Raw genomic sequence first — 27,868 nt, forward strand, 5'->3', positions numbered from 1 at the left:
AAATCCCAATAATTCCCACACATGGAAAAAAATTCCTTGGAAACAGATCAACAAATGGTCATTTAAGTACTTAATTTATTCATCGTATCGTCACTGAGCGACTGAGTGATAAATAGAGCATTGGACACGTGAACCCACGGCTCAGTAACTCTGCTTGTTGTTTGGTCTCTTCAGATTGAACTAATACAGGGTTTGTGTAAAGCGTGTCAGGAACCACACAGCACTTTTTCATATATTCTTCTGTTTATTTGTGACATCGGGTATGTGTTTCATAAATAAATGACGTATGATAAAACAGCTTTTCATCTTCCAGTGAGCTGAAACAACCGAGCTGACGGTGTCAGTAACGCTCCACACGTACAGGACGCCGCTGCAGCTAAAGGCAGGAAGAGCCGACCGGAGGAGCGACGCTAACAATGGCAGCAGCTAGCACCGACCTGCGGATGGACCACCTCCCCTCAGACCCGCTGCTTTACATCCTGTCCTTCCTGGATTTCAGAGACCTCATTCAGTACGTACCGGTCGCTGCGAGCCGCCACTTGGACCCACGGCAGAGCGAACGCGTTTGGTTCTGTCCCCGAACACAGGCTAATAACTCGCTGCAGGCTAACGGCTGCTATAAGCTAACAGCTAAACATAGCTCTATGGCAGCGATGGGACTCGGTGTCAGGGAAACCTAGAACCGCAGAATCACAGCTGCTTATGTGCTGCTGGAAAAAATGGGCTTCCAGGCACTGTCAGAAAGTTCCGACGTGAATTAGCCGTTCATCTCGGCGGCAGCGTCTCATTAGCTAAACATGCAGCTGCTGCGTTCGAACTACCGGTGGCAGCCACCGTGGACTGTGTCTGTGGAGCAGTGGGAGAACGTTGGCTGAAGTAAACATGTAAAGCTCTCGTTTAGAGTTAGCTGAAAGCTAACGTTGCTTCATGCTCGGTTAACGATGATGCGTAGCGTCCGTTCCTTCAGAGCAGCTGGGGTACACGATTATGCGTTATCAGTAGGCGTCCAGGACGTTTCCTACAGTAAATATCAGCAGTCTGAGAAAGTCAGAGTTCACCAGCAGCGTATTAACCTCTCTGTTCTGCTTCTGGTGGAAACTCTAAAGTTGTTCTAAGAGAACTGACAGTTGGATCCAAGGCAGGAATGACTAAATGCTTCGTTGTGTAGGTTCGTCAGCTTGTTCCATACACGTAGGAGTGATTGTACACCACGTACTGGATCCTTTCACTGTGAAACAAACTATTGGCCCATCTTTTTTAAAATGACAGCCTCTCTCTCTCTCTGTAGTTGTAGTTATGTCAGCAGGAGGTTGAATGAACTCTCGAAGCACAACCCGCTGTGGAGACGCCACTGCTTCAAACACTGGCTGCTCACAGAGTGAGTCCCTCATCTGCTCCATACCTCTGATACCAGGAAGCCAACAGTAGTTTGTGTAGCTGGCCTGACCTGTGTGTGTCTGTGCAGTGCTGACCGGCTGCAGAGCAGCATGTCCTGGTACTGTCTGTTCAAGCAGTACTACAAAGACCTGGGCTCCTACATCCAGTACTATGCAGTGCTGAAAAAGGCCTGGGATCAGCTGAAGAGCTTCCTGCAGCAGAGGTGTCCACGCATGATCGCATCACTCAAAGGTGGGACCTCAGTTTTTAGAATAAGTTTGGTTCAGAATGACCAGATGTGTGACACGGCCATGGATTGGTTCTCTTTCCTCCTCAGAGGGAGCCACAGAGGTGGAGCTCAACGACATAGAGACTCAGATTTGCTGCAAACTTCCAGATGACTATCGCTGCTCCTACCGCATCCACAACGGGCAGAAACTGGTGATCCCAGGGTCAGTATTGCCATGATCGGGTCTTTCAAGAATAGATTAGTATGCTTCCATTCACCTAATGCTACATTACAGCTCATCCACTTACACCAAAGACAGTCAGACACAGTGCTGTGGTTGTCATTGATACTGTTCCAGGTGTAGGACAGCATGTTTATTTAAAATGCCAGTCATTGAAGGTGAACTGTGTATGTCTTTTATAGAGTCTTTAACAAGTGCCCCATGTGTCTGTGCTCATAGGCTGATGGGGAGCATGTCTCTGTCCAACCACTACCGATCAGAGGTTCTCTTGGACGTAGAAACAGCCGCTGGAGGGTTCCAGCAGAGGAAGGGAATGAAACGCTGCCTCCCGCTCACGTTCTGCTTCCACACTGGACTCAGCCAGTACATGGCTCTGCAGCCGGCAGAGGGACGGAGGATGTTTGAGAGCTTCTACCCCTGCCCCGTACGTACTGTAGCCCCCCCCCCGTACCATCACACACATGAGTATGAAAAGCTTGTAATATTCAACTAAAATTAATTCAGGTTATTTATATAGCACCGAACATTTTATAAAGTAAGAGTGTTAGTGGACAGAAGGCAAAAAGGAAAAGAATGTTTCACAGGGAACTGAAGCATCTCTGGTTAGAAGGAAGGTTGAGAGTCTGGTCTTAAAGTAGAACCTGACCTGAAGCAGGTTCCACACAGGAACTAGATAAAGGCTCTGCTTCTATTCTACATGTAGAACATCTAGAACCACTAGCAGAACAGCTCTAAGAGAGAAGCATGAGGAGTTATGACAAGATGGAGCTGATCATTAAGAGCTCTGAAGTGAGCAGATTCAGAGAAGCAGAGGAAGGACAAATGTGATCTCTGTTCCTGAGTCCAGTGAGACTTTGGCTTTCAATTAAGTTAAATTTTATTAATATCACCAAATCACAGCATAGTTATCCCAAGGCACTTTACAAGCTACAGTTTAAGATCTTACACAACTAAACCCAACAAATGCCACGTCCACACCAGGGACTGGAAACAGGCAGAATGATCGGATCCATAGCTGCCCATTACAGACACAAAGCTCTGCGTCCAATGATACCTGTAGGTAAGAATAAGAGTAAGAAAACATTTAATAGTCCCACAGTGGGAGGTAAGGACAAAGTGAGGGAGTGAATGAGAGAGCGAGGGGGAAGCACTACTAGATTATGCAGGTGAGAGGTGAGACGTTTACAGTGAACCTGACTGTGGCTCAGAGCATTTCTGTGCCTCATTAAACCTCAGACCCAAATGAGAACATTCAAAACCTGTATGAACATACAGCACATCCTGCAGAATGAATAGAAAAACACACAGGTCAAGTGTGTCAAATGTCAAGATGTCAAAACAATAATAATAATTTTGATGTTTAATTTGATGTCTTGAAAAAAAAGTTTCATTACAGAGCAAAATATACAAGTACAAGTACAAATTGAAGGCAAACGTTGCGACAGTAACTTCCTAAGGGTTCCTGGGTAGCAGCATGATGTGATACGCCATGTCAGCATTCACGAGTTCTGTTTCCCGTTTCCATCCATTCACTCAGTACTTTTGTCTTTCAGGATCAAACGGCTCAAGATCCATCAGCCATTGACATGTTCATCACAGGTTGGTTCCTTCACAGTCTGTGTTAGATGCTAGAAACAGGAAGTGCTAATAATGGCGTGTGTGTGCATGTGTGTCAGGTTCCTGTTTTTTAGAGTGGTTCACCACTTACGTCCACAACGTTGTCACAGGAGAATATCCAATCATCAGAGACCAAATCTTCAGGTAACACTTACATTTTTGTTAAGGCGCTAATGTGTTTTATTCTTGAGATCACTGGTGTGTACATACAGCTGTTAAAGCATGTGAACCTGTGTTTGTCCTCTTCTCCTACAGATATGTGCATGATAAAAGCTGTGTGGCGACCACTGGTGACATCACCGTCTCTGTCTCTACCTCCTTCCTGCCAGAGCTTTCCTCTGTGCACCCGCCACACTTCTTCTTCACCTACCGCATCAGGTACCCTCCAACTGGCTGTCATGCCTCCATGTCAGTGCAGCGAACGGCTCGTCCGTGTATTAACCTAAAGCTGCTTTCAGAATAGAGATGTCGAGCAGTGCGTCGCCTGAAGATGCCTGCCAGCTTGACAGCCGCTACTGGAAGATCACCACCTCGGATGGCAACGTGGAGGAGGTTCAGGGGCCCGGAGTGGTTGGTACGCTGCTCATGGCACACGACTGCTGGGACGACCGATGGCACGAGTCAACATTGTATGTTTCTGTGCAGGAGAGTTTCCTGTGATGAGTCCTGGCAGGGTCCACGAGTACGCCAGCTGCACCACCTTCTCCACGCCCTCAGAGTACATGGAGGGTCACTACACCTTCCACAGACTGGGTAACACCCTGCTCTCACAGTAGCAGCACATGAACCTGAGTGGGACTGTGCCCTGAGCAGCTCCTTTGTTCTCTTTTTGTTTGTTGTTCAGCCTACAAAGAGGATGTTTTCCAAGTGGCCATCCCTCGCTTCCACATGGTCTGCCCGCCCTTCAGAGAGCCGGTGGTTAGAACGGTAAAGGATAGGCCAACGTGTATGCAGCCTGGAAAATAATGCTGTTTCTAACTTCGATGTCTGGTTCCGTTTTCTAACACATAAATGTTCTCAAACATCTCATGCAGCAAAAAGCTCCAACTACTTACAGCGTGCGCTTTGACGACCACGACGACGACACAGAGTGCTACGATGGAGACGGCGACGACTTTGGTGACCTGAGAGGAATCAACATGGCTGCCTTAGAGGGAGCGTGGTGCCCTCGACACATCTGACCTCTGATTCCACCTCACTGTTTTTCAGTGCTGATGGATTGTAAGTTATTCAGGTCTTCTAGATGCTGACTATTCCTCCTTAGTGACTTGTAACATCACCTAGCAGGAGGTTCTGGGAGAGATACGGCTGAACAGAACCGTGCACGGGACACGGACCCGTCACTTTCCAGCTATCTGTTATGAAAACAAAAAGTGTGAATGGGGTGCTGTTTCTTTTTGTTAGAATCTTTTTTTTATTAAGATGTGAAACTATTGAATAAGCTCAGACAGGAAGGACAGTCACGTCACTGTCTTCTGGCTTTAGGGAGGAGAGCAGGCTTCGTGGTGTTGGTGGTGTGTTGGATGTAACACCACAGAGCTGTTGGAGACTGCTTACGTGGAGGAAAAGCTGAATTAGGAAAGCAATGGTCGAGTGAGCTTCTGTTGAAAAGATGCTCTCTCTTCTTAGACCTAAACATTTGCATTGGTTATCAAAGCACACGGTGTTTGTGTTTGAGGATTTAAGTTGTTTAAAAGGTCCCAGTCTGGACCCAGATGGTTCTGAGGGTTCTTCTTGTGTTTCAGCTGTGACAGCAGCTGCTTAAACACAGGCTCAGATTGCTCCAGATTTCAGGTGCCTTTGCCGTCTCCGTCTAGAAGAAGCTGTTTATTTCTGACTCTACCAGTAGCTTCAGACAGTTGGAGTAGGTAACACACAACCAAACCAGTTGTGGCAAGTTCTGAAGCAGTCAAATATTTCATATTTAGGTTAATTTATACTTACTTTGTATCTTTCAACATATTTTCTAGCCCACCACCACAAACCAAATTCAAGAAGACAGAACTTAAGTGATTTGAAATGTTCCATCCATGTGAATCTGCTGAGATGAATGTCAGGCTGCTCCTTTTATTGGAAAAGCTTATTTTAAAACAACCTGAGAAGACTACAAAGCATCATGCATCGGCTTTTCATATGTGGAAGTTCCTCATACTATCACCATGTCCATGTCCCACGAACACTGGTTCTGGCTGTAATGTATCTGCTCATTGCATGAAAGATAGCCACCTCCGTTTGAGGGAATTCATCTGGAATCAGCTGAAAACGGTGGAAACACAAGCAGAACCTGTGGCAGTAGTTGACTTCTTCTTTATGCAGTAAAGGCTGGTTTTCTAGCATGTTAATTTCTAAACAAGTTTGACTAACTGGAACAAACAGAAGGCTTTCTCTTCTGTGTCACTGTTTTTCTTTGAAGTTAAGTTAATCACGTGCTGCAGATTTGCTTTGGAGTCACTCTGATGTGACCTGTGGGTTCGTTTTGTATGTTAAGGCCAAATAAATAACATTCAACCGTTCAGACTCTGTGTCTACTGTTACGTCATCAGTTACCAAGGTAATGTAATGACACAGATGATATTGTCAGATTAAAATATTGATGCATTTATATATAAATATTAGGAACGTAAATGTGCAGTAACATACAACATTTCTCTTACATCTGTAAATATAGAAACATTTAGAGCACATGTATGAGTAAATCAGGTCCAAGAGATCAATCTTCTTTTTATTTAGGGACTGAGAGAAGCTTTAAGAAAATGAACAGATGAATAACTTTTGCTTAATACCAAAGAGTTTCGGTCAACAAGATGAAGCATTTCAGATGGATCAGATCATTGGCCACTTCTGGCCTTTGTCTTCAACCTTTCCACTTCCACAGGATAGTGAAATAGCCCAAACATGAAAACATTTACATGTCCCTCTCAACTTTAACATAAAAGTTCACTGAGCTAAACAAAGTATAACCAGACAACAATAGAGCAACATTGACACACAGTCCTTAAAAACGCGCATTTGCGCAATGACAGATACCAGTACATGGAACTACTCTGAATCACAGTGGGTCCAAAGAACAGAACTTGGTGAAAGCTGACACTCTACTGCAGATCATTTGTGTGGTGCCTGAGGCTTGGCTGATAACTCACAGTTCCACTCTGACCTCAGCTAGTTTCAATCTCAGGTCAGTTTTTGACCTACTTTCCCTCATTCTCCAATCTTTCATTGATTATCACTCTCATCATCCTCCTTCTGCTCCTCCACACCTTCCGTCGCCCTCTTTCGTCTCCTCTCTGCTCTTGTGTCCTTCCTCTCCTCCTTCCCCTGCTCCTCTTCCTCATTCTCCTCTGCCTCCTCGTCCTCCCCCCCACCTACTCCTCTTCCCCCTTCCTCTTCCCGGGCATTGCAGCGGCTGCAGTGCCTCCTGAACCCCGTCAGGAAGTGGGACCTAAAGCAGCAGAAGGGGCATGCGTAGCGTCCAGGCCGATGAGCTGATCTAATGTGCTGTTGTAGGTGGCTGGGGAGGAAGAAGGAGCGTGTACAGTCCTTACAGTTGTACGGGCGGACAACGTCATGACTGCGTATCACATGACTGATGGCAAAACCTGCAAACATATAGGCATAGATTTAATCCATGGCAAGAGCAGTTTACGTGCAGTAAACACACAAAGAGGTACCTTTGAGTTTGGTTTTCCAGCCACAGCTTAGACAGACGAAGCGGTTGGAGACAAAGCGTATTACCTTGGCCGTGGCCTCCATCTCTTCCTTCAGAAGCTCTCTAACAGACTCTTGCTTCTGGAAAGAAACCTCATCATCACCCCTCCCCCCTTCTTCCTCATCAGCCCCACTACCCCTCTTCCTTTTAAGACTCTCCTTCAACTCCTCCTCACCCTGTTCTTCTGTCTTTTCCTTTTGTCTCCCTTTAACCTCATCATCTTCACAGTGTTTAGTAATAATGTGCTTGTATAGCTTGGTGAAGTCTCTGCTGGTGTAGAAGCAGTTGGTACAGTGGAACAGCCGAGCGGTGCTCTGGAACATCAGGATATTGCCAAGACGACCGACTGACACATCATCCAGGCAGGACGGGTGAGCACTGGCCATGTGAGACAACTGGTGGGCATGACTCTTGGAGAAGTGGCCACAAGTAGGGCACTGAAGATGAGCTGTGACACCACCTCCCACTTCACCACAAGTCTGTATGATGACCGACATCAGTGGGCATATACAGGCTGGAGAGGTGAACAGAAAAGTGCAACGTATCAGGACAACATCTTGTGTTGTTAAATGTTAAACTACTGATAATTTTCACACTCCAGTAAAATAAATCACAATCCTTTACAGAGCAAGTCCACAGAACAAGAAATTAAACAAATCTAATCATATTAAACACATCTCTAGTCTATGGAGCATTCATGTGTGTCCTACAAAGTCAATCATACAATACACAAAACTTTGGGACGCTCAAGATATCCTGTTGAATTTATCCTTCAACTCCAGTTTTGTTACCATGGAGATTTATTGCTGTGATTAAAGAGACTTATCCCAGACTCAGTTGCATGACAGCAGATTAGTCCTGGTCTAGAGGAGGGTAACATCCACTACATTATTCTAGTGACCTTTTTTAAACTTAGCTTTTCCATTACAACATTACAACAATAATTACAACACTAGGGTAAAACTGTTCTTTTACTTTGACCTGCTGCTACTTCAGACATGTTTTGTTCTTATAACGATGATCAAATCATAATACTTTGGGGTTTGGTTAGAGGAATGCACTACATATTTACTACATGTATAGTGAAGACAGGTATTCAGTAATTATAATAAGGATTTACAAAATGAACTACCATTTTATAATCATTATACGGCCCCAAAATATACATCATCCTTTTATATAGGTCCATAATAAGCTGCTGCTAAGGACACTACCCGTTTAGATGTCCAATCAATAATTCTGTGATCGATACATGTGGTCTGTTGAACACTACCGGTATATACAGCAGGCGGTGACTCGGTTGCTCCGTCTAATGTTCGCTTGCTAAACGTACAACACACCAAGCCAGGATGTTCCACTCATCCTTAATATCCTAAATGGACTCTGCTAAGCGTGGACTAACGGAGCAACAGCTCGTAAAATTCAAACTTAGTTTCTTTATTAACGTGTTTCACTCACCTCCCTCTACCGACGGCAGAGGTTATCAGTAATACCGGTATCAGCTGCCTACACAAGCACTGCCTAACTGCTTGCTTTTAATTATAAAATCTAATTCTCCTATCATATTTAGAACGAAGCTAAACCTGATTCAGTGGAAACAGTTAACCCAATTTTCTTGTTTACCTCCACGAGGACCAATCAACTTGCTCTAGCCGCTAAACAACTGACCAATCACAATAACGTCTCGCCCTAGTCACAGGTCTCGCGAGACATTAGTTCAGTTTAGTAGCTGTATTTCTTTTTTTTTTTAGCTGCATAATCTGAAATCTAACTGAAAAAGTTTTTTTTACAACGTCACAGTTAATAAAAAGAATTACCAACTATTTTACAAGGTCAAGCAGATAAATATGTTTTTACGTTTTGGCATTGTTAAAAAGATTTAAATCTATATTATGTAACTGCCTTATGTAATATTGCTCCCAGAATGCCGTGTGTGCTGCTGAGGGCGTCAGCGTCTGGTAATTCTGGTAAAATGTCTCTGTTTATCAACACAAAACAAGTTTGAGTTACCTCTTGTTCATTTTTTCTGACATTGCTCAAGTCCATCGAGAAGGTGGCGGACAGAAGGATGCTGGTCAAACTAACATCCATCACGGAGAACCCCTCCCACCCCCTGCACCGCACTGTAGACGCTCTGAACAGCTCCTTCAGCACTAGACTGTTACAACCCCCATTGCAGGAAAGAGCACTACCGCAGATCATTCCTCCCCACAGCCATCAGATTGTACATACATCACTGCAGTGATACACATTGTGTAACTACATCTTGTATTTTTTTCGTTGTTGTGCAGTGTCTCGGGTCTTCACCATCCATGTGTCATTTGTTTGCCACTGTGAATATGTAAATATGTTTTGCTCAATGCCTCAGTTTTTTGCACAAATATTATGTTGTTTTGTTTCCCTTCCTGTATCCTATAAACTGTCACACTGCTACTAAAAACACTAGAATTTCCCCAGTGTGGGATTAATAAGTCGCAAGAAAGTCGTATTATTATTTTTAAATTTAAATGTTTGTTCCAAAAGGCAGTCAGAAATCTGTGGGTAACTTTTGACAGGAGATAAAAAAATTCAAATATCTGTTTTCTAGGCTAGGGTTTTCCTGCTTGACCTCAAAGCAGAGGTTAAGCCCTTTCTGAGTCACAGTGACCTAGAAACCACAATTAATAGTTTTATTATTTTACTATAACATGGGAGTTAATCAAGCCCCTCCTGACTCAGCTGCTAGATTAATGACTAGGACCCATGAACGTGAACACGTCACTCGTTTCATATCTACATGTGACCTTACATAGGCTCCAACATAAGGTTCTGCTCTGGTCCCACAGTCGAGGTCTGAGCAGCGAGGTGATGATTCCTTTGCAGTGGCAGGTCCCAAACTCTCTGTGATGGACACAACGCTCTGTCTGTTCATTCATCCGTTTGTTTGACCAGCCTACATGTTGTTAAAGTTCTAGATAAATAAAGGTTGACACTCTTTAGGAAAGCTGTCAGGAGAGACAGGACAGATTATAAACTCAGAGATGTGAACAAGCAACTGAAAATTTATGGGACTCCTGTCTTTGCTTCTTTCCCATCAGTGCAGCTGTTCACAGCGTAATGAACAGCATATCGAAGTAAATTATGCACACAAAACATATACAGAAATCTCTTCTCTCCCCCTCTATTCAAAATGAAGATTTTTAACATGCAGAGGCCCTTTTACTTTTTTTGTCTGTGTTTGGAATTTGCCACACACCCAACGAAAAAAAGTCACATACGCTCTAAATGCTTCAAACCTGTGTGGTCCAAATATAGAATCAGACAGTAAACACCTGGTCCTCACAGGCCATCTGCAGACCTGGATAATCCCAGTTAGTAGATTAGAGACAGAGAGAGACAGAGGAAGAAACGTAGCAATACACTGGCAGCGCTTCTGAAGTTGGGCTTGGGTTGGCTGTTGGTTGCAAAAGAAATTTGACTTTGAAGATGCCTATGATTTTTTAGTCTATAAAAAAGTTTTGGCCATTTTTGTGAACAAGCCTTTTTTACTGTGAAGATAAGATAAATGACTGGACTTTCATTCTGGATGTGCTTGATTTTGGTTTTCTTTCAACTACTGGAGAACCTTTGTAAAGAAAAAAATTGTAAAGTTGTGTAGGTTTGTGATTTTTAATTTTATTGTGAAACGCTTATGTGAAGAATTGTTTTGAACCTGTGGAAGAATAATGAAAATACATTTTTGTAAGGACTTAATGCGTTTTGGACATCTCCTATGAACCTCTGGTGAACTGCAGATTTAATGAAGAAGCACTTCGGTCACCCGTGAAAACAGGATGATTTCATATGTAGAGTGTCTAGGTGGTGAAGGGCCAGGGCCTGGTGTCGCATCGCAGTGCTGGAACACAGGTCCAGATGAAGAAAGAGACGAGCTTCTTCCACGCAGGATGGCCCCTCTACAGCCCAAAACAGAAGGCAGCCTGCGCCGCCGACTACTCACAGCAAAGATCTACCAGCAACACCATGCTTGGCTGAATGCAGGTGGCGCTGCTGGCATGCCAGGGCCGCCCCTGGATGACAAAAAGACACCCCCGTGGTATCGCCCCCAGCACCTTCCACCGCGCCCCCACATCCATCCTTACCTGGCTCCGGAGGCTCATGGGAAACTAATACTCACTCCTGAGACACATGGGAAACTATTCCTCACTCAGGAACTTCCTGGGAAATCGCATGAGCATTCCCTGCGGCCGGAGCGCTCTGCATGGGTGAGGCTGGGACAGGCCAGTTCATGTCCCCCTACTCCAGAGTCTCTCCCCAGCTATGGCCTGCCAGTCCCGTCCCCTCACAGTGTACAGCCCCCGTTGAAGCCAAAGGCGCCACCACATTACCATGACCGGCCCAGGAGGAGACGCTGGTCCAGATTCTTCAGTTTTAGACTCAGGAGGAGGAGGAGGAGGTCTGAGGCCACACAGACCACGCCGCTCTTAAATAGAGGTACTTCTAGATATTCTGTGTAGACTGCTTTGGTGATTCCTATGGTTCCGTTATATTGTCAGGTGGCCACCAGCCATTTTCAGTTAAAGTTCCAGCTAACCTGGTCTGACTATCACTGATTGTGAAGGCATGTTGGTGCCTTAGTGGTTTGACCTTAGCTGGTATCTTTTTGTCGTTTATGGACCCAACTTCCATACATTTGACTTTGTAATGCCTTTCCTTTACAGAGCTACCCCTGTTTGGCTGATGGTTAAATTGGTTTACCAAGTTGATTTCAGTCTTAGTGGTTCTACTTTGTTCTTATTCAGCCCAGTTTTTCCAGACTGGACCCCCACCCTCATGCCCTGTTGGTCCTTTCATGTTGTTTTAATGTTTGGACCCACACATTGTGGACTGAACAGTATTCTAAAACACACTCACTACGAGTGGGAAACAGGCTACAATGGCCACCAAACTGAACGGGGAGAGAAGACCCAAATGCAACGACCCACAGACAGGACTGACGACAAATGGTTTAATAATAAAACATACAGAAAGGACAATACAAACTTAGGTCACTGCGTATGCAGGCTAGGGCAGACATTTGAATGCAAACTAACACATACCACTCACTGAGTAACAAAATATCACTACTAAACAGGAAACTAAATGACCCCACTAAGAACACAGAACAAACTAGCAACAAAACCTAACATACCCCGAACTAACACACAAAACGGGACAGAGAGCACGATGACACAACGACATGAAACATGCAATGCATCAAACACAAAGACAACACAAAGACTAGACAAACCTTGATCAGGGACAGGACTGGACCACAAGACAGAAACGACATCTAACAACAACCTCCGTGTAACACCTATAGACAAAGGATAGGAATAGGCATAACAAACCAACAAAGACTGTACCAAACCAGAAACTTAAATACTTCCTAAAACAGGTGACTCTAATTAACCTAATAACAGGACATGACATGACAGGAAGTGAAAAAACAAAGAACCAACCAAGAGGGCCTTAATGCCACGTGAGCCAGAGTGCCCTCTGGCGGTCTGGAAGCTGATTCACAACAGTTTGGTTCTGTGTTGTGTGGTTCTTACACATCTGGTATAGTTACTGTTATTTTAAATGATACCATCTGCTCTGGTCTGAATATGTGAGGTTCTGAATACTACAAGCATTGGTTTGTTCATGAGTAGATGTCCCGTTTTGTCCGCTTTTGCACAGCAGAGAAAACAGTAAAAGTGTAGTGTTCATAACAGGATCAGATCAGAAGCGTTCCCAGGCCAGGAGGACTCAGTCCGTCCAGTGTTTCTTCTTACCTGTGGGACTTCCTAGTGAAGCATCAACAAATGCCCGACCCCCTCAGATGGGTCCAGTTGCAGCAGCAGCTCTACTCCAAACTCGATAAGCTTCTCAGTTTATCTGTAAGGGAACACCTCAGAGTAGGAATGTAGCTCAACTAGTAGTTTAGGATTTTCTGTTCAGCTCCTTCACCACAATGGACTTGGTAATGATTGCATCACTGCCCTGGTGCATCTATTGGGCAGTGGCTGGTTACTCATCCCTTCATGATCTCCAACTGGTTCAAGAACCCTAATGTCATCACGTTACCCTTGTCCTACAGTTTTTTGGTCTACAGTGGTCTACAGTTTGTACAGTACAGCAGCCTTGAGAATCTAGAAAGACATTTTCAATTCAAACGTATTATGGAAAAAGTGACAAACGACCCTCTTCTTCACTGGGCCCACAACAACCTGCCTTCTCTCAGTGCAGGCTGCTTCAGAGAGTGCCATAGAATCCAGTCCGTCTCAAGGGGTTGGGTTCTGGAGCCTCACGGTCTCTGGCCAGTACAACGTAACCTTCCACGTCCCAAAAGCCAGTTTCTCTGTCGAGGGACTAGGTCACTGAGGCCCCTACCTTCACATCAGCAACAGCCCCCAACGGCTTCGCCTAAAGACAATGGGTCCACCTGAGGATGGACCCACATTGTCTTTTCATTGACTCTTGAGAGACGCTTCCAGGGGCATCTAGTCCATATGATATATTCATATTTGTTTTTGAATGGCTGCTGTGAAAAGTCCTGTCAGGCTTGTCCATTTTGTTTTCAGCTCAAAATCAAAATGCTGACCTGCTTCATGATGTCTCCTGTGTAAGAGCGCAGGGATTAGCACCAGCTCCATATGCTGGACTAATGACTAGGCTTTACCAGTGCATCAGCTGTTACGTGGGCTTCAGCTGCTAGCCTCCATCTGGAAGACAGCAGTCCTAGATCAGGTGAATCAAACCTGTATCCGTAACCTTCACTGTCCTGATCCTATTCCTTCCTTCCTTCCTTGATTAGACATGACATATATACACAGTGGATAATGATAGTGTGGCCTACTTACTGTCTAATTAAACTAACTCAAACAGCCTGGCAGCTGCTCCAGTGCACCACATAGTTGGCACACTTACAAACTGGAACTGTCTGACTGGAGCTGATGATGAAGGTGTGGTTTATAATTTTACACACATCAAAGATGAAACAACACTCAGAAAGGTGAAAATGCATATAAATAGTAGACATTCATGTTTATTAATCTATGTTATTTCACAAGCCAGTGGTTTCAGTACATGTTGAAACCATCTGTTGAAAAAACATTTCAGAACACTCCTTGGTAGCTAAACACTCTTCATTCCATTCGCATTCTTTTATTCTGATGGTATGTTCTAGTGTCTGTAATAGAATGTTGTGATCTGTTGTATTAAATGCAGCACTAAGATCTAACAGGATGAGAACAGAAACTAGACCATTGTCTGAAGAGAAGATCATTTGTGACTTTAGCCAGAGCTGTTTTTGTGTATGATGGGTCTGAACCTTCATACAGGGTCTTTCTACCCAGGTACCCAGCAAACAGATAATAGATGTCTAGCTACTACAGTATTTATTTAAAAATGTTTCAGATTAAGCACAGTCAGGATTTTGGCCAATAGTTGGCTAGTAGCTAGACTGAGGTTTATGTTTTACTGTAGGTCAACCCTGGCCAAGTTGGCGCCGCGTTAGCGCCCTAGGCGAGATCATGATTTTGCGCCCCCCACTGGGTGATTTTGCGCAGGGGGGGCACAATGGTTTTGGTGCTCTAGACGTTATCATGATTTTGCGCCCTTCTCCTCAGCTCTGGGCACGTTTACACACGCTTTTTCTGAAGGCTTGGAGTGACGCCGCTACAGACTCCCCCTTGGCCCTGGGTTGTTCCTATGTTGTTTTTGCAAATGCTCATGTGTGCAGCAGACTGGCTGCAATCAGGTTTACTATTAACATCCCAGCCTTCCAGCTGCTGAGGCAGCAACGCTGGGGGCTCCACATGGGTTAAAGAAGCCCAGGTTCCAGGTTAACTACAAATACCTTACTCAGTCATCACTAAAGAAGGCAGAGGAAAACGGGAGGCAGAGAGGTCATGGATAACATTACTAAAATGCTAAGCTAGCGGAGCTACAGTAAGAACACCAGATGACTGTGTAGATCAGGAGGATGTGCTAGTGTTAGAAGTTAGAAGCTAGTGTTACTGCCCTGTGTGAGAGCTAATAACGCTAATGATGCTAATGATGCACTAGTTGAGGTTGAAACAGCTGCTTTCTCAGTTCAGTTCTCACAACCATAGAAACACAGCAAACACAGACACACAGAGAATAAAAGATGAAGAGCTACACACACACACACACACACACACACACACACACACACACACACACACACACACACACACACACACACACACACACACACACACACACACACACACACACTTTCAATTCTCTTTGTTCTCTTCCCTTCATCTACAAAGTGCCATGTTTCGAGTGTGTGCATGTTGGTTAATAACCTTCGTCACCTGACACACATGAAGGACACACTCGCCTGCCTCGTTGGCAGGGAGCCTAAAACAGAAAGAGAGAGGGGCGAGCAAGGAATGGGGGAGAGCGGCGTTGCACTGCGTCGCGCTGCATTACTGCTGCTGCTCCTCCGGCTCCCACTGGCTGCTGCATCCAGTGTGTCTGTGTGAGGGTTTGCTGTGGTGAACGCATGAAATCATTATGGTTCTGATCGGAGCGGCCATCAAGTCCGTATTTAAATATCTCAGCAGGACCAGAGGTGAGTGTGCGTTCATGTCTATGTGTTTTGTGTTTGCGGCATCAATTTACGGAGGGAGGGTCATTAGCTGAAATACTTTGATCTGAGGTCCAGGTGCTTTGAACTGGTGGTAGCCATGGCAACAATGTTTTAAAGGATGCTTAGAATTTCTGAGACCATCTCAAATACCAGCTCTTCAAACCTTTCTATTGATGCCATGGACTTCCTCAAGGCTGTTGTTCCCTTTCCCAATGAATATGAGTCTAATCAAGAAACTGTAAGAAGCTCTAAGGTCTCAAAAAGTGAACGTTTAATCTTTCTCAGTAACACCACAAGGAAAAGTATGGGGACACTTGTGGTAAATTCAGGTGAATTCAGGTGAAATTGTCTGAAGGTTGAGTCATGCCAACTAGATTTTTTCATGGGAACCACCAATCCAGGTGGCTACTTTAGTCTGGGGACTTCCTCAGACACAGTTGTAAACATCTTCTGGCACCACTTTAAACTACATGACTCAGAGATCTAAGGAAAGGCTAGTTTGGGTCATAGGTGGATCATGACTGAGCTTTGTCCTGGTTTGGTTTCGTATTAGACTTTTTCAGCATTGGTTTGTAATCATGACATCACATCAGCCGTGGTTGCTTATTTTGTAAGCAACCACGGCTGTGTGGTAGTTTCACTCATGCTGACTGGGTTAGAGAAACAGTTCTAAACAGTGAAAATGCAAATACATTATGGTGACAGCTGTTCACACATCTGTCCACTAAACACCACAACTAACCTGCTGCTCCCTCTGGGATCATCTTGTGATGTGTGTGTGAGTATGTGGATAGGTCTGCTGGCCTCATACTAATGTGTGGTCAACAATCTTTGTCTCTGCTGCAGGGGATGAAAACACTAAGTGGTCTGTTCACTTCACTACCCAAAAGCACCAACAGGGCCTAATCTTCGTCCCTGGAAAACAACGATCAGGGACTGCTGAAGATTTGCAAGGTCAGAAGTCAAAAGCAAAAGCATCTTGGGACAGACTAACCCTTCTCACATCAGGACACAGAAAGAAAGAAATGTGATCAACACAAATCCCAGCAATATAATGCTGTAACTCTAATTGGAAGCTTTGTTGGATTAAATCTTCACTGAAGTATTTACCTGTGATGGGTCCAATGTGTCAGCTGGGCTCCCAGACACCCAGCACCTGCAAGGAATAATAGAATGAGTCAGTGAGTGAGTTTAAAGTACAGTACAGTACAACTTTAAACCTTTGTTAAGATTTAAAGTTAAAATGTAACAGATGGGGCGGCACGGTGGTGCGGTGGGTAGCACTGTCGCCTCACAGCAAGAAGGTTCTGGGTTCGATTCCCGGAGGCGGACCTCGTGCCTTTCTGTGTGGAGTTTGCACGTTCTCCCCGTGTTTGCGTGGGTTCTCTCCGGGTTCTCCGGCTTCCTCCCACAGTCCAAAGACGTGCATTAGGTTGATTGGCCTCTCTCCATTGCCCATAGGTGTGAGTGAATGGTTGTCTGTCTATGTGTTGCCTTGCGATGGATGGATGGATGGATGTAACAGATGACCACAGTCATCTTATTCTCAGCTTAGTTTATTAGTGTTTATGTTTGGTTGTTGTGTGATTATGATGATCATATTTCTATTTGATTGCATGGTTTTGACTGTTATGAGGCATGTTAGTCTGCATCCAATAATATTAGCTATGTGATGGTCTAAGTACAGTACAGTTCATTCAGGACAGGAAAGACCTCAGTGTGTCAGTGAGTGAAGCAAACTTTAAATTCTGTCTTCTAGTCTCAGCCATGTGAAGCATGTGCTGTCTGTAAAATGCTTAGTGAGGCTAAAGCAGACAAAGGCTACAGTACGTACGGTGCAGGGGTAGAAGCTCTCAAACATCCTCCGTCCCTCTGCCGGCTGCAGAGCCATGTACTGGCTGAGTCCAGTGTTGAAGCAGAATATGACACACACACACACACACACACACACACACACACACACACACACACACACACACTGAAACACAGAGAATAAAAGATGAAGAGCTACACACACACGCACGCACGCACGCACGCACACACACACACACACACACACACACACACACACACACACACACACACACACACACACACACACACTGCTGCAAACTGCATACTAGCAGCTGCAGTGCTACATCTCCCCTCCCCAGTTTGCAGATCAGCATTTTTTATCATTCTCATTCACAGTATCACTAATCTAACTATAACTATGTGACTGACTGTGATGTATTGATTGATGGCTGTAGCTGAACCGCACTCGTCTTAACGTCCTTGTGTAGAAAGTCACGGGCTGACTCAGCATGTACCTACTAGCTCCCACTGCCATGACCCAAGCACCGCATCCTCCCTGTCCTCCTCCGGACTCCACCAATCAGAAAGCAGGTCGTGCAGCGGGTGGAAGAAAAAAACGGTGAGTGGCACTGTTAATGCAGTGGTGTTAATGCAAAACTATAAGATCCTTTGTAGAACAAATGCATTATTTCTTGCAGCAAAACACTGTGAGCTTCTCCGGAGAGCATCTTATTCTGTATAGCTTTCTCTATAACGTTTTAATGCTGCACCTTTGTCTGTGGTGCTGCCCCCTACTGCGAGCTAAAGGACTAGCTTTTATCACATGCAGATCACGGCCACGTGTTGTGTCCAGTGGTTAGTTCACACATGCAGTGAAGGAAATGCGTAGTAATATTCTCTTCTTACAAGCCCTGTGATCATCAGCACACCTTCGTACTCACCCAGAGGAAAAGTCCTCAGCAGAGAGTCATATAAAACACAGCTAGTCCCCAAATGTGCAGGGTTCCAGTGCTGTGCTGGTGTTAAAGGGACTAATTACTGATTTATTTTGACTGACCTGCCTATTGCCTGTTTTCTTTCCCCCAACTCTTCTCCTTTTATCAGAAGTCCAGAATCTTGGACTTCTTTTCTCAGTCTTGCTTTTCAGCTTGTTTTCACCTTTCATTTTGGAGGAGAAAGGTAAATACTGATCCAAATAGAAATAGAAACAGAAACGTAGAGTAGCAGTAGGGTAGAATGCACTGGACCAGGGGCCACCCACACTTTATTGGCTTTTACAATGTCCAGGGAAAGTAGATCTGCTTAGAAGAGTAGACAAGGTAAATCAAGATTGTATGTAAACCTGCTGAGGTGAGTGAGTGAGTGAGTATCTGCATCATACCGGTCTGGGTTGAGGCTGCTTCTGGTGGTTCAAGCAGTCTCTTCCCAACAGCTGTTAAGGCATCAGTGGTGGGATGCTGGTCAAGAGTGATGTTACATCAAAGGACTCCACGGACTCTTTCCATTGTTTGTCTTTGGTCTTCAGCCAACCCTTCTCAGACTGTGATACTGTGACAGTATATGAAAGAAGAAGCCCAGATGATATGACTCAGCTTCCAGACAGTCTACCTGGATGCTTGAGGATTTACCACCAGGAGATATAGGTTACATCAGACTGAATATATTTAACTAGATTAACTAGTCAGTTACAACTACTTTTTGTTTGTGTGCCTTCAGCCATCAACCTCCTCCGATGAAGACGAGACGGTCATTTTGAGCAATAGACCTCTGACCCCTCTGGTTTTGAACCCTCTCCACCTCACTTCCAGTTTGAATGTTTCGGCTCCTTTTTACCAACCAACAGTCAATGTGGAGATAGAGCCGAGCTCCCGTCTTCCAACACCAGAGGAAAAAATGAGGCAGCTCTCGGGGGCAGTTGGAGCTGACATAGTGCCCATCAACATCACAGGTTTGGAAAGATGTAAAAAATCTACGTCTAGACTTAACTTGAACCTGAAGTTTGACTTTAAGCTCGGTATCACCTCAGACTTGACTCTGACAGAGTGTCAGTGAACCAAGTCCCACCAGAGTGATTTGTTTGTTACAGATACAACTCAAGTCCATTTTCTGTCTTGTTTTGATATATTTTATCCATTAGAACCTAGTCTCACTGACCTAAATTTGGAAATACAATCAATAACAGTAGGATACAATTACTTTGACTTTTACTCCTACTTGGTTATTGTCTTGAACTTTTGTTCACATATATGAACAAAAATTAGAAATTTTATTTTTTAATTTTAAATTTAGGACTCTGCTTCACTGATACACTTTAACTTATCTTGTGTGGACTTAAGGTGAGAGTTTTGATCGTCAGGCCAGTTTTCGGAAAAGGCTTTCAAGTGCAGACTTGTCATCTAGACGACCCCATAACTTCGGCCGCCAGACAACACTTACTGGGAAACCTGATGTCAAACAGAAACTGGGTATATGCTCAACCTTTTCATCTGCTGGTCACCTCTTTATGTTGCTCCCTATTAGTTTGTTACACTTGTCTCCACAGATTTACCTTTGATCCTGCCTGGTCAGTTGTCCGTCGTGGATGGACCTGTTTCCTCTTGTACGTCCAACCAACAACAGGAAACTAGAGACAAAAAGTTGGAAAAAAGCTGCTCTCTGCATGTTGATCCTTCCTCCTACTGCTGCACAGTCCAAAGCCTCTCTTCTTTAGCAACCAACTCCCATCTAGTCTCAGAGTCCAGCTGTACTACCACCCCTTACAGGACATCCAGCGCCTCTTCATCCTGCTCCCAAGTAAGTAAAAAAATATAGTCAAATGTAAACACGAGTTTATAAGACCAATATTAAAAATAAAACAATTTCCCTTTCTGTGTTTTCTTTTCTTTAGGCACAAGTTCTACAAGGGTTCCTGAGCGACCTAATGCCCCTAGTGCCCTTTGGCCCTAAAGCCAAAGTAATTTCTGAGTCCTCCTGTGAATCTGAGTGGTCTTACCCCAGTGATAAGCCACCAAATGTGGCTGCCCAATGTCACAGCTCAACCTCTTCCTCCCAGTACTTATCGTCTTCCTCCATTGCAGACTCAGAGTCTCAGTTTAGCTACCAGGCTCTGCATGATCAGATCCAGCACAGCAACCAATTGTCCTGTGATGGTAGTTCCTTCAGCGATGACAGCTGGAGTTACCAGCCCCTATCACCCAGCTCCAGTCACCACAGCAGCCAGACGGGAGGTGATTGGAGTAGTATAAACCAGGAAACAAAATGTGTTTCTGGTGAAGGCTGGAACTGTGATCCTCTGCTCTCCTCTGGCCGCTCATCCCCAGCTTTCTCTGAGTGTAACTCCTTGTGTTCAGAGAACATTCCTTCTTCTTTCTTGTTAAACCAGAAGACAAAGAAGTTCAGTACTTCATCTTACTCCCACACCATCATTCGTAGCATCTCCCTAAGAAAGTCCAAGCATCCGCCTCTTCCACCATTGCGCTGTGACTCTTTAAGACGCCCGCCAGGTCGTACTAAACCTTCCCATTCTTCCTCCAGTCCGCGCCTCAATAACAGCCTCTGCCTTGAACTAGCCATGCAGCAGACCCTGAACTCTGCCCAGACCTTTGATGATCCCTGGGTTCCCCGGGAAACAAACAAGACACTTCAGACTCAGCTTAATTGTAGGACAGTTACAACATTTGAACCCTTATATCCAGACTGTGATGTGGCAACCTCTGCTGCCTCGCCCATTTCTGAACACCTCCCACAAAGCGCCAGCAATGCCAATGTCATCCCTCCTGGTTCTCCAGGATCAGAGGAAGAGACCCGAAAGTTTATTCTGAACTCTCACTCAGTTAAGTCTTCTGTTGTTGGGCTCCATCGCCTTGTTTCACCCTCCAGTGGTTACTCTAGCCAATCTAACACTCCCTTGTCTTCTCCCCTTGCCCCCTCCTCACCTCTTACACCAAGCTCTGGAGCATGTCCTCTGACCTCCCCTTTCTCTTCTTTACACTCATCCTCCAACCCCCTATCGTCTCCTATTTCCAACCTGTCCAAGATGAGAGCTCAAGGTGACGGAAGGCCAAAGCCACCAGTGCCAGAGAGAAAGTCATCACTCTTTTCCTACTCCACCTCTTCCCTTTCCTCCTGCACCTCATCAGAACATCCTGTTCCTCCACCACCACCCCCTCCTTTGCCATCCTCTCCTGCTTCTTCTGTACTCTACTCCCCCACTTTTGAGTTTGCTCCTGTCTCCCATTTGTGCTTGCCTGCAGAGTCTTCAGTCTCCAAACTCTCTGGTACTCCCACTTCTTTATCCTCTCCTCTTCCTCCTCAATCTCCTCCTCATCCACCACCTCCACCTCCTCTTCCAAATTCATCCCTCCCCACTCCTCCTCCTTTACCTTCCTCCTTCCACCCCTCTCCTCCACCCTACTCTTACACCATTAGACATGCTTTGAAGCCCCCATTGTCACAATCACCTGTTTTCTGTTCTACCCCCTTCTCAGAAATTCCACCATTGCCATTAACTGACCTTCTTCCACCACCACCACCATATCTTCCTTCTTTGCCTAGCCCTTCCTTATCCTCTGTTGTTCCTTCACCAAGTCTTTCCAAATCTTTTAACCCTTGTGTTAGTGTGCCCACATGCCCCTTAGTCACTGCTCAAGCTTTGCAGGGTGTTAAGCTTCGGTCCATGAAAAATCAGAAAGGCCTTCCCACTAGCATCATGCTAGCCAATGGTACATTGGCTGCTGATTGTCCACTCCGCAGCCAAGCTTTTCCTTTGCATGCTGATACTTGTCATTATCTCCCAAGAAAAGAAGATCAACCAAACTGTTCTGTGTTTGGTAATACAAATGATGAAGACCTGGCCCACCCTGAAGATAAACCAGCTAGAGTAGGACTACAAAATGTTTTCTGTAATCTTGGTAGGAATGAAACTTTAATGTCTAGTGGTTTAAGTGGTGATAGCAACCATGCAACATGGTACACACCCAGATCAGATCAAGAATACTACAACCTAACAAAATGTGAGGGGAGAAAATCCTGCGCAGAGTCAGTTTGTATCTGTCCTCAGAGCCTACCAATTATTGTTTCAAGCCCAGTTACTCAAAGAAAATCTGATTGTCAGATTATTCAGTCCAGGGAACAGCACACCTCCCATCCTGATAGTACTTGGATTGAATTGCTTATGGGTAATGATCAACACCAAATTGACACAGTTATTCAAGAAACTAATTCACATGAACAACAAATCTCAGATAATACTTTAACAAATGCTAAGCTAACGAAACCCATAGACAAGTATGGGAACACTGAGAATGACTCCTTGTACTGGAATGAAGTGCCTCAAAAACATGGCAGAGTCACACTGTTAGAGAGCGAAGATAAAGTAAATTCAAATGACAAGAATCGTTTAGAAATGCAAACTCAAACTGCAGCTGATAGGCCTGTGGCCTACAGTGATACAGCACAGAGTGACAGGGTATTTAAGTCTGAGGCCAACATGTTGCAAAAGCAAAAGCCCGATCTTCGATTGACCTCACCCACAAACAAGGAGCCACTTTTTCCATCCAAAAATGCAAAGGAAGTCCACAGCGGCACATCTGGTACCTGCGGCACTTTGGAGATCACTAGAATGTCACATAACCAGAATGCCACAGCCACAAGTACCACTGGGATAGTGAGAACCTCAGACTCCAAAAACACTGGAATCATCAGTACTCTCAAGAACTGGCATAGTGCAGAAGGTTTTTGCACAATGGAGAGAAGCAATGTAAGTTCAATGGACTACAAGACTTTGATGTGTCTTCCCTCAGGAAATATGAACTGGACTACTATTGGGGTGACAAGTTCCTTGGAGAACTATGGTAACTCTGAAACACTGCAAACCTTAGAGGAGCATGGAATCACTTCTGCCCAAACAGATGGCACTCAATATGGGCCAACAGAGCTCTGTACAGTTTATAAAGACAAATTAGCATTTTACAATAGGATTGTAAAATCATCATTTGCCAAATATGAAGAAGACGGAGATGAGGAAGATGAGAAGGTAGAAGAAAGAACTACAAAAATGTCCTCCACAAAGTTCCAAAAAAGTGACAAAGCAAGGAAGAGGAGGAGGAGGCGGACATGCAGGCAACTGATGATGATGCAATCAACAACAAAGCCTTCTCCCTCTTCATCATCGTCATCATCATCAGCCTCATCATCATCCTCATCTGGAGATGAACTAGATGTGGACAAAGAGAAAACAATTCTTACAAGTGAGAGAATGAGGATGACAAACAAAGTGTGTGATGAGGAGACTAGTACCTCTGACAGCTGCTGCGCTCAAAGCAGATGCTCCCTCAGCAGTGAATTATCCTCTGAAAGCCTGTGTGGGGAGTTTCCATTTCCAGACCTTCTCATACAGGAAACAGGGGAGAAAGAGGAGAACCAGATTAGCAACAAAGAAGCACAGAGGACAGCAAAGGAACCCAGAGGACTACCTGGAGGTAAGTTCTAATCAAAATGCTTATGAGACACTGTAATTTTGTCATGTTCATCTAGTTTAAAATAATACCTTCATGTAACTTTGAACAAACTGTATTACTTAGAAGAGCGTCAGTGTGTCATGAATTACTGATTAACTGCATAAAAGTGGTTCATAGTTTATATGCTGTAGTCAGTGTCTATATTTATTTCGTAGTATCTGTTACTATAATGAGCTAAATGTGCCCTAAATCTTTCCCGTTGGAGTCTGACTGAAGCTGAAACAACAATCTCTGTATCCACTTTTACCACTTATGTCTTTTTCTCACCAACAGATTTGTTCATTAGCGTTTCAGCAGATCAGATGTTCATGTCAAGTCAATCGAGAAGCACAGAGGATCTGTTTGCTGTCATTCACAGGTAGGACACACACTCTACACTGGTACCAACTGTTACCGACCAGTCCATCAGCTTGGTACTCATATGTTTGTCTGATTTTTCTCTCATGATGAGCTTGCACCCTGCATGAATACCCTGGTAGGCAGGGTTTGGTTCCAGGTAAATATCAAGGTGCTGGAACTGGATGGATCTATTTCCCGATCCTACATACATCCTATACACTCATTACTACTATACAGATATCCATCCTTGGTCAATTAGTTGTCTATTTGTACCTCAGTCTGATAAAAGTCCCTGCCCTAAATAAAAAATAACCTTGTTTAACCCCAACCCTACAATGTTTCTGCACCCCGCTTAGATCATGACCCTGTAGTTTACTTTGTTTCCACCGAAGAACAGTTCAGCCTTTAGTTATGTGACGCATGGTTCACTTTTTGACACACCTCAAAATAAAGTTTGTCATGTCTGTCCCAGATCCAAAAGAAAGATGCTGGAAAGAAGGAGTTCGGAAGAAACCAGACGTTACACCAAATCTCCCTCTGCAGAACCTGGTCCAAGCTCAACACGACTGGTAGCCTTCAAAACATCAAAGTCATCAAGCACCGAAAGCTTCAAGGCTCTGTTGCTTAGGAAGGGTAGTCGGCCCAATCCAGGTACTGGAACTTCAGCTGTGGAGCGGCTTTGCAAAGTCATCTCCCCCACTAACAACCTTCAGAGTGTGTTGAACCAGACACCATTCAAACCTACAAGCTCGTTCCACACCTTGACAGGACATGATGATGCCGCCCGCCTGACTCCCGACGTGTCAGCGTTCAGTCAGCAGGTCTCCACCATACACCTCTTCTTCCCTTCCTCCATGCGTCTCCGCTCCCTCACTCCTCCCTGCTCCTCCAGGTCACGCTTTGCTGCTCACTACCGGCCCGTTGCTGCCCCCATGACTGCCATTTCTGAAGGGGTATGTGAGGAAGACAATGAGTAGGAGGACGATGAAATTTGAATGAGAACCAAGTCAGGGGTTAGTTGCAATATACTGAAGTTCAAATTTGTCAAAGCAGCTGCAGCTTGGACTTAGCTGTAAGTAGCAGGACAGTAGTTGTGGGGTATTTGTTGATTCAAATGTCAGTCATATGACTAAAACCTGATCACGACAAAGTCTGGGTCTCTACGAACCCTAAAGGGCTTAGAATGGAACCATGAGTGTGTTTGAACTGGACTGGACCTGAAGCACTCCTCTAACCTTACTCATCTACATTAGCAAGAAGCTACAGTGGCCTAAAAAAGACAGACATTAAAAAATTCAGAGAAAGTAGGCTAATGTCAGTAAAACGTCAATGCCTCAAATGAATGTACATAGATCTTCTATTTATTGGATGCTCATTTGTACAGTTATGCTTTAATAGGACAAATGTAACGGCTGTAGCTTCTTCAGCTAGAGGGTGATTTGTGGTTTTCAGTGTGAGATTCTTGAGACCTGACTTGAGATTAATAATAATTAACCAATAATAATTGTAATTTTACAAACAAACAATAATATTAATAATAAGAAAGTAGTTATATTGCATTTTTGATTTTTGTAATTTATATACAGTACTTGTATAGTGTATTAAAATATATAACATTTCACATCATTTCAAAATGATTGACAAACACCATTTTGTAAACACAAGAAATCATTTTTTCTTCTTTTTGAACTGATTGTGATTAGAGAGAAACTTTGTTTCACTGTTCAACACTAGCACCACTGGACTTTTCTGATTCTACCTAGAACAACTAGGGCTGGAAGTTAGACCGTGCTGTGGCTTACATCCAAAATCATCTGTAAATGGCTGCTTTTGTTACACAAACTGGGTCGTTACTGATTCAGCACAGGGGGGAGGCACACTGAACCTGTGCCTCACTCTGCCATCTTATGGAGAGATCCACATTCTTTTATACAACAAATTTATTCATAAAAATAGTACCAAAAACATTTAAACATATGCAAAGAATAAAAGGCATGTGACAGTTTCTTAAGGTTTTCTTGATTTCTCGTAAAAATCAAATGAAACACTTTCAGGTCCCCCTTTCTCTCACTGACCCTCATGTTTTATTTGTAAAAGTTATAGTACTGTATGTGTTACAGGGAAATACAACTGAAATACAATAAAACTCTTTTTATTTTTATTTTTGAAGCAGTAGCACATATTGTATTACGACTAGTAGTAGACAAAAAAGTTTTTTACACATAGTCAGAACTGTGTTTTTGTGCCACATGTCTTTTATTATTTAAATATATTTCCTACTAATCACATTTATTACACATTAGATTTATATGACAGTACTTACCTACAAATTCAGTGTTATTAATTAATGATGATTTTTAAGAAATTTAAATATTTATGCCAAACTAATCACAAAGTTATGATTCAGGCTCAAAGTTTGCTGCTGTATCTTTGTTCGCTTTTTTTTATGGGGGAAAAATTACCTTTTCACTCAGAGATTTTGGTTGTAGCTCGGTGACATAGCGGCCACTGCTTGAAGACGCACCTAGAGTAGAAGTGATAATTGTAGTAACTATGTCACAAAGTTTCAAAAAATAAGTTAAAGAGAATTGTCCCATGGACTAGATTTCAGGGTTCCCATCAATTACTCTGACAGCAGATAGTAAAGAAACATAAGCGATGGGACATAATTGCTCTCTTTGTGAATGTAATACTTAGATTGATTGTATTAACCATCAAATGTATCAAACTTAACTGGAAGCCAACTTCATGGAGCAAAGCACAGCAAGGAAAAAGTGACATAGATATGATGAATGGAAACTGATTGAGTGGGCTGGTAAATAAAAATAATCAGTGTAAATGTGAATGAGATTCAATAAAGGATTCGATGAATGTCTGGAGCTCTGGTTTATTTGTAAAGTTGTTGTTGTGATTATTCTCAGCCATCCAGCTCATCTGAAACACTGCATCTGAACTTCTTGGTCACAGCGTTCCACTCCTCAGCTGCTTCGTCAGTCCATGAAGCGTTGGCTTCAGACCACAGATGGCTGTGGTTGGTATAAGTGACCCTGGTGGAAAACCTCCAGCCAGAGAATTTCCTGAGACACGGGAACATTCCGGGAACAACACACAGGTTCATCCCATCTTCCACGTCTCTAAACTCAAACACGTAGCGTCATTCTTCCCCTTCTCCATCTGTTCGTGGATGGGACCTGCTCACACTTTCAGGTTGTGTTGTCCAGGTCCGTGTCTCTGTGTTGCTTGCTCATCTCGACTTCTGTTTTTTTGTTTGTCTTGGTTGTTTGTGAGTCGGCTTTACAGTTTTTATCAGTCGCTTTGACGCAGCCATCCAAATGAAACAACACATTCTCTTAACAGTTCACACACATGTCTAAACATCTGCTCCAATGCCATAATGATACACTTTGTTTGCAAAAGGCTCAAACTG

General features: G+C 44.0%; 3 protein-coding genes across 11 annotated transcripts; 2 read left to right on the plus strand and 1 right to left on the minus strand.

Annotated features, from left to right (window-relative positions):
* The first annotated feature begins 95 nt into the window (after window positions 1-95).
* fbxo3 (F-box protein 3) lies at window positions 96-5,979 on the plus strand. Of its 4 annotated transcripts, none has more exons than XM_029128965.2 (13): window positions 96-190; window positions 314-511; window positions 1,289-1,378; window positions 1,466-1,629; window positions 1,715-1,829; window positions 2,067-2,271; window positions 3,401-3,446; window positions 3,524-3,608; window positions 3,720-3,842; window positions 3,923-4,038; window positions 4,110-4,217; window positions 4,309-4,391; window positions 4,499-5,979. In XM_029128965.2, exons 2-13 carry the CDS (start codon window positions 417-419, stop codon window positions 4,643-4,645), a joined length of 1,377 nt encoding a protein of 458 aa, XP_028984798.1. In that variant the 5' UTR covers window positions 96-190; window positions 314-416; the 3' UTR covers window positions 4,646-5,979. The 4 variants fall into 4 exon arrangements, with proteins under 4 accessions (XP_028984798.1, XP_028984807.1, XP_028984789.1 ...); XM_029128974.3 differs by having other exon boundaries at window positions 141-260; window positions 364-511; XM_029128956.3 differs by having other exon boundaries at window positions 179-511.
* Window positions 5,980-6,165: 186 nt separating this feature from the next.
* Window positions 6,166-9,292, minus strand: LOC114842922 (chromosome alignment-maintaining phosphoprotein 1-like). Of its 3 annotated transcripts, none has more exons than XM_029129015.3 (3): window positions 9,181-9,292; window positions 7,133-7,684; window positions 6,166-7,060 (listed from the first exon to the last, which is right to left on the minus strand). In XM_029129015.3, the coding sequence occupies exons 2-3, from the start codon at window positions 7,665-7,667 to the stop codon at window positions 6,678-6,680; spliced, it is 918 nt and encodes a 305-aa protein (XP_028984848.1). In that variant the 5' UTR covers window positions 7,668-7,684; window positions 9,181-9,292; the 3' UTR covers window positions 6,166-6,677. The 3 variants fall into 3 exon arrangements, with proteins under 3 accessions (XP_028984848.1, XP_028984841.1, XP_028984831.1); XM_029129008.3 differs by lacking the exon at window positions 9,181-9,292 and adding an exon at window positions 8,794-8,855; XM_029128998.1 differs by lacking the exon at window positions 9,181-9,292 and adding an exon at window positions 8,629-8,787.
* nhsl1a (NHS-like 1a) lies at window positions 9,175-27,312 on the plus strand. Of its 4 annotated transcripts, XM_055504774.1 has the most exons (11): window positions 9,175-11,640; window positions 16,637-16,744; window positions 18,073-18,203; window positions 18,689-18,763; window positions 19,301-19,532; window positions 19,921-20,049; window positions 20,127-20,377; window positions 20,472-24,063; window positions 24,376-24,460; window positions 24,554-24,598; window positions 24,914-25,050. In XM_055504774.1, exons 1-10 carry the CDS (start codon window positions 10,983-10,985, stop codon window positions 24,567-24,569), a joined length of 5,277 nt encoding a protein of 1,758 aa, XP_055360749.1. In that variant the 5' UTR covers window positions 9,175-10,982; the 3' UTR covers window positions 24,570-24,598; window positions 24,914-25,050. The 4 variants fall into 4 exon arrangements, with proteins under 4 accessions (XP_055360749.1, XP_055360743.1, XP_055360746.1 ...); XM_055504768.1 differs by lacking the exon at window positions 24,554-24,598 and having other exon boundaries at window positions 9,181-11,640; window positions 24,914-27,312; XM_041068013.2 differs by lacking the exons at window positions 9,175-11,640; window positions 24,554-24,598 and adding an exon at window positions 15,525-15,772 and having other exon boundaries at window positions 24,914-27,312.
* The last annotated feature ends 556 nt before the right edge of the window (window positions 27,313-27,868 follow it).

This window comes from Betta splendens, chromosome 2 (assembly GCF_900634795.4).
Source record: "Betta splendens chromosome 2, fBetSpl5.4, whole genome shotgun sequence".
NCBI lineage: Eukaryota > Metazoa > Chordata > Actinopteri > Anabantiformes > Osphronemidae > Betta > Betta splendens.